General features: G+C 35.2%; 2 protein-coding genes across 4 annotated transcripts; one reads left to right on the top strand and one right to left on the bottom strand.

Annotated features, from left to right (window-relative positions):
- The first annotated feature begins 341 nt into the window (after positions 1-341).
- On the top strand, positions 342-1,524 carry LOC120113617 (1-aminocyclopropane-1-carboxylate oxidase-like). The gene is made up of 3 exons (XM_039134711.1): positions 342-472; positions 569-780; positions 856-1,524. Exons 1-3 carry the CDS (start codon positions 371-373, stop codon positions 1,448-1,450), a joined length of 909 nt encoding a protein of 302 aa, XP_038990642.1. The 5' UTR covers positions 342-370; the 3' UTR covers positions 1,451-1,524.
- LOC120113616 (NAD kinase 2, chloroplastic-like) lies at positions 1,502-8,387 on the bottom strand. 3 transcript variants are annotated; one of them, XM_039134709.1, is made up of 9 exons: positions 8,123-8,387; positions 5,326-7,272; positions 4,304-4,425; positions 4,072-4,213; positions 3,749-3,973; positions 3,447-3,521; positions 3,241-3,342; positions 2,253-2,491; positions 1,502-1,558 (listed from the first exon to the last, which is right to left on the bottom strand). In XM_039134709.1, exons 1-8 carry the CDS (start codon positions 8,336-8,338, stop codon positions 2,279-2,281), a joined length of 3,042 nt encoding a protein of 1,013 aa, XP_038990640.1. In that variant the 5' UTR covers positions 8,339-8,387; the 3' UTR covers positions 1,502-1,558; positions 2,253-2,278. The 3 variants fall into 3 exon arrangements, with proteins under 3 accessions (XP_038990640.1, XP_038990641.1, XP_038990639.1); XM_039134710.1 differs by lacking the exon at positions 1,502-1,558 and having other exon boundaries at positions 2,046-2,491; positions 5,326-7,269; XM_039134708.1 differs by lacking the exon at positions 1,502-1,558 and having other exon boundaries at positions 2,046-2,491.
- Positions 8,388-10,358: the final 1,971 nt, after the last annotated feature.

A 10,358-nucleotide genomic window follows, 5' to 3' on the forward strand; every position in this document is an offset into this window, starting at 1 on the left:
ATTCATAATATCAAAATTCAAACCTCTAACATTATTTAAAGAATCTAATATATGATCCAACTAGACTACCTGATTATTGATACCATTCTATTTTTTTATTGATTACGGACGGGTGACTACATCTCAAAGCATTGACCTGGTTTTTATCGATTTAATTAATCAGTATTGTTTCACCGTCCCATACATCACCCCAACGGCTACTTGGAGAAAAAAATACTGGTTGATTATGGCGGGAATGCTTGCTTTAGCTTTGCTATAAATAGGGCCAATCCTCTTCCCCTTTCAACCACAAAAACTGCAGACTTAGCTTAACCATTCCTACTCATCTTTCAACACTACTTTTCATTACCCTTTTGTTCCAATCATTTCAATGGCAGTTCCTGTGATTGATTTCTCTAAGCTCAAGGGTGATGAGAGGGCCAAAACTCTGGCTCAGATCGCAAATGCATGCCAAGAATGGGGCTTTTTTCAGGTATCCTTTTCTTATCATTGACTATGGGAAGAGAATTTGGCATTGGTTCTGGTACCTGTGTATTCAAATTGTAAAATTATGAACTTTGTGTTGCAGCTGGTGAACCATGGAATCCCAGTAGAGTTGCTGGAAAGGCTGAAGAAGGTTTCATCTGAGTTTTATAAGCTGGAACGTGAAGAGAATTTCGACAAGTCAAAGGTGGTGGAGTTGTTGGATGAGAGTGGTGAAACATTGGAGGATGCTGATTGGGAAGATGTTGTTACTCTGTTGGATGATAATGAATGGCCATCCAAAACACCTGGATTCCAGTAAGCATTTCATGTTTGATTTGTGCTTGCATGTGTATGTTAATGTATGATGTGAATTGTTGATGTTTATGGCAGGGAAACATTGAAGGATTATAGATTTGAGTTGAAGAAATTAGCTGAGAAGGTGATGCAAGTTATGGATGAAAACTTGGGTTTACCAAATGGATACATCAAGAAGGCATTCAGTGACGGAGATGGTGATAATGCCTTCTTTGGAACCAAGGTTAGTCATTACCCACCATGTCCTCACCCTGAGAAGGTGAAGGGTCTTCGAGCTCACACCGACGCCGGCGGCGTGATCTTACTCTTCCAAGACGACAAGGTGGGGGGACTTCAAGTCCTGAAGGATGGGGAATGGATCGATGTTCAGCCTTTGCCAAACGCCATAGTCATCAACACTGGTGATCAGATAGAGGTCCTCAGCAATGGCCGGTACAAGAGTGCTTGGCACCGAGTTTTGAGCTCCATTGATGGGAATAGGAGATCGATCGCTTCGTTTTACAATCCGTCTTTGAAAGCCACCATTGCTCCTGCACCACAGTTGGAGAAAACAAACCAACAAGTGGGAGAAACTTACCCCAAGTTTGTTTTTGGTGATTATATGTCTGTTTATGTTCAGCAGAAGTTCCTCCCAAAGGAACCAAGGTTCCAAGCTGTCAGGGCCATGTAATAGCAAGCAGATACATAAGAAGCTCAAACCTGAAATAATGAGTTTCTTTTCTTTCTTCCCCCCCCCCCCCTTCTTTTGATTGGCTGAAAAAGGAGAGCCCTTTCTTTCCTGGAAAATAAAAATGCAGGAAAGAATATAGAGAGAGCTCAAGGAAGTATACGATATTTTATTAAGAATTTCTACTCTTTATTTTAAGAAACGGCTGTGAGCTTTTGACTTATTTATATACATATAGGCTCTCCTGTTTCCCTTTATTTAACTTTTCACCTTATTTCTATTAAAGTAGATGCCTCTAGAACATGTACCACATGCATCTCAATACAGCACATAGAGGAGGGCAAAAGAAGATCAAAAGTATTTTTGTTCTCTTTCTGATTTATTATACAGAAATATCCTCTGCGTGGACCTATGGGAATATTTTCAACATCATGGAAACTTCCCCTGTAACTCTTCACATACCATTCCCCCCATGATACTGCATAAATATACAGGCAGAAAGTACCAGAGAGAAGTACATGTAAGAGTTTGAGGATAAATTACAAGTTTGATACAGAATACTATCTGATCAGATTCCTTCATAAAATAAAATAATATATAGAAACTTTACTTTTTATTTCAAAGGTATTGCCAGTATCGTGTCTGACCGTATTTGTACAATGCAAGGGAGAAAATTGACCAACTCTACTTTTGTAGGGAAGCATATGTTGGTAATGAATAGCAATCAGATTGTGTATTGAACTCTTTTTTTTTTTACTCTTCCAATTTACATCTGTACATCAATTTACATGGACGTTCAGCCTACCTTGAGGATGAAGATACTACTCTGTGTCAGATGCCTTCGAGGGCTTTTTGATCCAATCTCTCATTCCAGTTCAGGCAGCGAATCAAGCTGTGGAACCAATCACCTGTTTGGTCAGATTTATTGACAGTTGATAGGGGGTGCTGGCTCATAGATATTCTGACCGAATGTCCTCGAGAGAGTTGTTGCCTTCTCTTCCCGTCGAAAGAAACCCAAGCATTGTTTCGAGCATCGTCAGGGATCTGTGAAACCAACAACAATGTTTCAGTGCTTTATATACTATACATAGAATTTGGTAACTTGACTGAGAAATTTCCTTCTGACACAAATGGTGTGATGTTAGCTTTAGAGAACTCGGACAAATTGTGCCATATTCATACAATTCGATTATGCCAACAAATGACCTCAGTTTGTAAAATAGAAACCCACAACTATCCACCAGGCCATAACGTTTATGAAAAAGATGAGAAGCAGTTTCAAAAATACAACTTCGTTTGTGTATGTCTCTACATTTACTCCTTTTAAGCTAACTGAGATTTTAACATCTAATATAGCTATTATTAAGCGCATTACATGAAAAGGAAAAAAAAAAGTGCAAACAGGGTCCAAATGGCCAATAGACGGTAATCCTAGAAAAATACAACAATTATTTGACGTGAAGATTAGAATAGCCACTCAAATGCCTACTCACCTTCGTAATATAGATAATATGCTCACAAACTAAGACATGTATTCTTCCCTTGTTCGTGTCTTTCGACAAGCAACAAACCATAATTCACAACAAAACAGTAATGAACTTTTTCAAATATATCACATGAGAAATAACATATCCATTGAAAAAGTTGAATGTTAGTTTGACACCAATTAAAGAAAAAACGTTAAACTAGTTTAAACCAAAGTAAAAAAAGTCCACCAGATTCTTATTAGATGGGGGAAAGTTCTAAAATGAACTATGAATGGTATATTGGTATTTTCATGTGAATAATTTTACCTTCAATTCAAGCTTTGCAGAATCTGGAAGTATAACTGGTCGAAATGAGAGGGAATGTGGGCAGATAGGTGTAAAAAGCATGCAAGGAACATTTGGATGAACCTGCATTAGTAATAGTATGTTGTTAGTTACAGAATAACCATGATACTCAAAATGATCATATAGAATAAACCTAGTGTTTTTGAAAACTTGAAAAGACAACCTACCATGGAACCTCCTGCAGCTGTAGAATAAGCAGTACTCCCAGTTGGTGTGGCTACTATGACTCCATCACCTTGCACCTAAAGGCATATTTAATTAAACAAAAGCATAGGGAAGCCACAAAATATTGATCACCTCTAAAGCTACATAAGATATATCATTTACAGCCTAGAATAAACTGCCACTTTTGTCGGAACAACAGGTGCCTGAATTATTTATAATCCAAAATGACAGCTAGAACTCACTTTTACATGACAATTGAGGCATAAATTTTTCCTTTTCTTTTCCTAGAAAATAATTAACTAACCTTTGTTATGAGTCGGTCATGCTCATAACATTCAACCTTAGAAAGGTATGGATTAGAACCCCGATCCACAACAACCTCATTTAGGACATCAAATATTTTCCCCGGAACTGCTTTACCATTTCGAAAAATTTCACATCTTAAGCGCATTCTAAGAGTTATATAAACACCATCTGCTGTGTTATTACCATGGATGACCTGCTTCAAGTCTTCCCTGTAGTCTTCAAACTATATCAATCATAAAGGGTAGAAAAAAGTTAAATAAATGGGAAATTATGAGGACACTCAATATCCATGACAAAGATCACAAAAAGTGAGTAACTTACAGTGTGGGAAGTGAGAAATCCAAGAGATCCAAGATTAAATGATACAACAGGAGGTACAGCACCTCTAAATAAATTTGATGCATGCAATATAACCCCATCTCCACCCAAGCATGCCACAAAATCGACCCTCTCATGAAGATCACTTCAAAAGAGCATAAGATCAAGTAGGATTCCAATCAGGTTTGAGGAACACAATATTATTAACTTTATGGAAAAATAAATCATAAAGTACCTGGTATCTTGACTATAGAAGGTTTGAACAAATCCAAATCCAGGGATTCTAGCAAAAATGTCATGGACATCAGGTTCAACAAGAACATTCATGTTCTCTTGATAATGCAAGAAAGAAGCAACCTGCGCATCAAACACAAAAAATGCAGTTGCAACTGCTATGTATCAAACAAGCGACTTTGAGAGTGATTCTTCATTTTGCTTTAGAATAACTCCCTAGAAGATGTTTCCACACCTTACCTTCAACAACAAGCCACAAGTTCAAACATACACACCTCTTCTAACTAATTCCAGCACTAAATACAGAAATCATTCAAGTTACTGCTAATTGGAGTAATCAAATGCACACAGAACAAAAACAGGACTTAAATTGAATGATTGAATCAACTCAAATAAGACCCAAATAAGTAAAACAATTCAAGCAAGTAACCTAGGGGGCTATAAATGTTTATATTCTGCATCATAAACATCCCCTCTTCTGAATAGTTCGAGCACTAAATACTGAAATCGCTCAAGAAGTTCCTGATAATTGGAGTAACCAATGCATCAACAACAAAAACAGGACTTAAACTGAATCAACTCAAACAAGACCCCAATAATTGAAACAATTCAAACATGTAAACTTGAGGCTTATAAATGTCTATATTCTACATAAAAAAAACATACCCCGTCTTCTGACTAATTCCAGAACTAAATACTGAAATCGTTCAAGAAGTTCATGATAATTGGAGTAATCAATGCACCAACAACAAAAAAGAGGAGTTAAATTGAATCAACGCAAATAAGGCCCTAATAAGTGAAACAATTCAAGAATGTAAACTTGAGGGCTATAAATGCCTATATTTTGAATCATAAACTATAAGTGCTGATCTCAGCGTGATTCAGTTTCAGATTATACTACCATATACAGAGACAGAAATGAAAACTTGCTGAAATAGAAACATTCTGGTAAATCGTCAATGTGCAAGGAGTCAATTATTGGCATTAACAAACTATTTAACAAATAATATCTTCAAATTCTACCTCTTTAGCTTCTTCCATTAGTTCAGGCCCCAGCTTCTTTAATAGTAATACAGTCTTTGGTGTAGACTTCCACATAAGCATCTGTTGTTGAGTGCTAGGATGAGTGAAGGCCAAGGAGGATTCAGTCACCTTCTCCCTGGTACAAGAGAATCCATCCGTCCGCACTAAAAACATCTCTGCTTTCTTCCTTGACTGCACTCTTACAACACCAGTTGCAGAAGCGCACATATTTCCCTCAATTGACCCCAATTCATCATCACTTGAATATGTAGAGGCCTTACCATTGCTCATCTTGCTCTTGCTAGAAGAGGTAGATGCCATGTGCTCACTTAAATTCCCATATAAAGTTGCAAATTTGGTTTCAGTCATGGAATGCTGTTCCCCTTGAAGGGATCTGTTCACATTTGGGATACTGGAAGCATAACCAGAACCATTCATGTGCACCCCACTGCCAATATTACTGCTCTTATGTCCTTGAGATGGACTTTTAGCACTAGATACTCCTTTAGAATTTCTTGTCTCTGAAAGCAATGATTCAGTATTAGCATGAACCACCTCGCTTCTCCATGTTGATGTAATAGAAGTCTCTCTTGCAATAGGTTTCACTGTTTTTAGCTGACAATTTAAAAATGTTTCAGGAGAGATATTATTACCCAGAAACCTTGACATTTCTTTTCTTGAGAAAACATTGCAGGGAGGAATCTGAGCCTTTAGAGGATCGACAGTCTCATAGATGTTAATCATTGTTCCTTCTGCATCAATGACTGCTTCCCCAGATGTCATAACTTGGATGGAAACAAGGTCATTGTTGGTCCCACAAATTTTGTTATCTTCCTTATCATTGTCTGAAGCTTCTTTGTGATGTGCTCGATTCGAACCATGTATCACATGCAAAGTCTCTTGCAATAACTCATTTGTCTCTTGTAACTTGAGCGTTTCTTCGATACTAGAAGATGTCTGAAGTTCTCCTGATCCATTTTCATCTTGCGATAATGTATCACTCACTAACCGATTTGAGACAAACTGAGATGCAAATCGAGTCATGTATTGCCGCCATCCAAAGAGCATTGCAGAAGTCCTCCAAACTCCTTCCTTACTATGAAGATAGATAGGATTTTTGTTGCCATCTGAAACTAAAGACGCAAACCTCTCAACCTGCTCCATTGAAGGTGCAGTTCCAACCTCCACTGGAAAATTTATAAACTCAACTTTCCCAGATGAAATAGCATCATCCATAGCTGCTTGATAAAAGTTATCCTTAATAGTCTCTGCCCTTAGATCAACAATGGTTTTAAATCCTCTGTCAATCAACCACTTCAGACCTTCCTCTGTCACTTGACCACCAATCCAAAAAGCTATTTCACAATCTTTAGACTCTATCTCTTCTTTAGAGGTGGACAAACAAACAGGTTGCCAATTTGCAAACAATGTATGGCATGGATGGTCGTCCCTGCGAGGGAAACCCAAATCATAACAAGCATTTTTCAACCTTTGCAGCTTCCTCCAGACATGCAGGCTTCGAAAATCGTCAGGTGTCAAATAGTTCTCAAGAGCAACATGTAAGCTCTCACAGCACCTCTTCATCTCACTCCTGAAAAGAGCAAGTGGCGGAAGTTTATCCTCCATCACACTTACATCCGCTGCACGAAAAGTATTCATAATTGAGACTCTTCCAGAAAGAACATCTTCTCTCCCTTTATTCAAAAGTGATAGAAGGCAACCGAGCACAGACACAATTTTATCCTCTACCAGTGGTTTTTCCTCAGGCGTGAAATCATATGAAACACTACATTCTCCGGTCACTGGATTGCATAAAGTGTCCATCAAAGCAGCATGTAGCCTTTCAGCTGCTCTAAAAATTCTACAATAAGCCTCAACTTCTGCAATATCCCCAGGAACTGGACCAATCCAGCGTAACTGTGAAACATCGTATGGCTGGACTCTCTTCTAATCCAAAAAAAGAAGTGTCAGATAATGCAAGAAAATCGATAATCGTCGTTAAAAAGTACACATCAAAGGATCAATGCCAAAAACTAATGTCTGCTGCTTCAAGAAGGAAGAAAAATGCAGTAATTTACCTCAAATGAACTTGTTGCCAATTACCAGTTACCATCACTAGAAAAAATATAGCCTTTGAGAAGAATAATTTTGAGCACTTAATATTATTGACGAGAATGTAGCAATTTGCATGAAGACATAGTTTGATGTCACAATGGAAGCTAAAAAAATCAGAGTCTCCAAAATTCAGTGTGAGTTAAATAAAATGCTTAAGAGAATCGAGAGACTTTCACCTTAACTGCTTCTTCATTAATTTACTTCATATTTCATAATGAAACATTCAAAAACAGTATTGATAGTGTGTATTAAAAACACACACAATGAACAAAAAGAGATAAAAACCAGCTAACTCAATGAAACCAAAGAATCGCACGGATTTTTTTACTAGTATTTTGAAGAATTGCACAAGCAAGGATCAAATCGACAAAACCCAGCCAGCCATAGGTCTTGTTTAAAACACATTAAAAATCAACACCAGGATATTGAAGTTATCTTCTCAAAGGATGACTAAAACATTATCAAGGTCCAATTGCAATGTCTAAATTCCGTGTAGGCGAAACCCAAAATCATATAAAAGAAAGACAATAGTGGTATACACAAACTGGATAACATCAAACCAAGTCTCTCAGTCGGTCATTTCATCGAACAGTATTTGTTTAAATAACACAGTAAACTTGAAACTGAAAATGAAATGAAACGAAAAAGAACCCAAGACAAAGGGAAGTGAAAGAGAATAAACCTGAGAATCCAAACCCAGATTTACAGAGAAAGACTTGGATAGCTCCGCCTTCACTACAAGCTTCAGCCTTTTCCTTACCATCACTTTCCGCTTCAACCCAAACCGAAAACCCTTCCCCTCCCCATCGATTTTGAGGGGCGAAAAAAATCCGGCCACCGGAGACAACCTACTCATGCCGACGATGGTCACGTGGCACACACATAGACATTCCACCATAGGGAAAAGTTTCGGTTTTTTTACTTTCTTTTTTAAAGTTGGAAACTATTTATTAGTATTTTTTTATATGGATAATGGGAGAATTAATTGTTGTGGACAATATCGAAGAAGGAAAATGTTGGGATTTTTGGATAGCCTCTCGTTGTGCTTTCTTGTTTCCATCAAAGAATCAAGAAATATATATTTTTGTTTGATTTTGGAAATTCTCATGTATTTTGAGGAAAAATCAGGTTATTAATGCAACTATTTAGGTTTGAGGGTGATTAAAAATTAATTAATAATTTAAAATTCATAAAGTAAATATAACGAGTTTTAATAAAATATATTTTTATTAAAATTTATTACTCTGATGTGATAGATTTTAATAAAAAGTTATTTTTTCGCGTGACGAATTTAGATACAAAAATATCTTTTTAAAACTTATCACATTCACATGACGATTTTTCTATTTATTGCAGTAAATATCGTTAATCTCAAAATAAATTTTATGTTGCCTTATTAAATAATAAATAAATCCGACATCATTATTGGGCTAAAAAAACTAATATTGAAATATTTTCTCCCTTTTTTAAATCGTATTTAACGAATTATACATTTATATTAATTTAGTTCCCCAATAATTTAAATCTATATTTCCTTATGTTTTTTTAGATTTATTTATGTCTATATTCCACATAAAAATGAGTTTAAAAATAACTTTTGAACAATGTAAATATTATTTATATCATTAATGCTACTCAATTTATTTATATCTTATTAAAAATCATATTAATAATTATTTATATCTCTCGGGAGCTTAAAATGTGTTCTTTATTGTATAAATTTTCATAAATTTATATAAAATTTACAATAAAAACAACAATCAGTAATTTCTTAAAATGGTAAACCTTTTGTATATTCAGTATCTTAATTACAAACTCATTCAGAGTGAGAAAAAAATATTTTTTTGTAAAATAAAGTTTCAATGATTAAATTATAATTTTAGAAAGATATGGGTTTTAAGTAATTTTTTATATTTTTAAAATGTACATAGAACAATTTATAGGCATTCACATGTTCGTGTTTTAAAATAAATTTGAGTCCAATTTAATCATTTAAAGATTTTTGTAATTTTATAGGGACCATTTTATAAAATATATACATTTTGAAGGAAAAAACAATTAGTTTATGAAATTCCAACAATTATATGAATTTCGTATATAATATTCAGAATATATAATTATCCAAGTTCAAAGATTACAATAGTTTTAAATAGTAAAATTTAAAATCCTAAAAACTATTACGAGAGTCCAATAGTCTATCAATACACACAAACCACATCTTTGATAAGAAATTTAAGCATATATATATAAACATTTGAAATAATTAAATATGCAACCAGACAATTTATTTCTTTATATTACCAAAGCTCCAACCCAATAATAACTCATTAGCAAAAGGATCAACATGATTATAAATAGCGACAAATATAAGATTTTATGTTAAGAGGAATGAACTTATAAATTTTTAAGGGGATAAATTTATAAAAATTTTAAAAAATAAATTATTACTAATGTAACACCCTAATCCGATACGACACAAAATCGATCGGTTAGAATGCCACACAAGACCACCAGAGGGGTCAACCCAAAAATTTTCCCCAAATACTTTTGTAAATAATAGGTTTGAAACCATTGAAATGAAGTAAATCAACATCATTAGATAAGGTTTACGTCATGAGTTCCCAAAATGAGTATCTCAAAATAATACAATCGAGTATATAAAATAAAGTTATGACTCAAATATAAGAAGGTCTATGAAATAATACATGCCCTCTAAAGAAAAGAGTCAAGACTTACTCTACTGCTCGAATTGTCTGAAATATATTCTGGGTGATATGCTCCCCGAATGCTCCTTCTAAAGATTTGCGCATGGAAGCAAGTTCCGAACGCTGAGCTCACTAGCCCAGTGCCACACTAACAACTAAGCCATACTACAAGTGTTCATTAATTTCTCATGATATTGAGTGCAATAGAGAAAG

The sequence above is a fragment of the Hibiscus syriacus genome, unplaced genomic scaffold, assembly GCF_006381635.1.
Source record: "Hibiscus syriacus cultivar Baekdansim isolate YM2019G1 unplaced genomic scaffold, ASM638163v2 tig00110210_pilon, whole genome shotgun sequence".
NCBI classification, from domain to species: Eukaryota; Viridiplantae; Streptophyta; class Magnoliopsida; order Malvales; family Malvaceae; genus Hibiscus; species Hibiscus syriacus.

Excerpts from the sequence above, each read along its gene's own strand:
- LOC120113616 (XM_039134709.1), bottom strand. The coding sequence starts at position 8,338 with ATGGTGGAATGTCTATGTGTGTGCCACGTGACCATCGTCGGCATGAGT. Across the intron at positions 3,522-3,748 it reads ATGACCGACTCATAACAAAG|GTGCAAGGTGATGGAGTCAT; the intron begins GTTAGTTAATTA and ends ATATGCCTTTAG. Across the intron at positions 2,492-3,240 it reads CTGCAAAGCTTGAATTGAAG|ATCCCTGACGATGCTCGAAA; the intron begins GTAAAATTATTC and ends TTGGTTTCACAG.
- LOC120113617 (XM_039134711.1), top strand. The coding sequence starts at position 371 with ATGGCAGTTCCTGTGATTGATTTCTCTAAGCTCAAGGGTGATGAGAGG. Across the intron at positions 473-568 it reads AAGAATGGGGCTTTTTTCAG|CTGGTGAACCATGGAATCCC; the intron begins GTATCCTTTTCT and ends TTTGTGTTGCAG. Across the intron at positions 781-855 it reads TCCAAAACACCTGGATTCCA|GGAAACATTGAAGGATTATA; the intron begins GTAAGCATTTCA and ends TGTTTATGGCAG.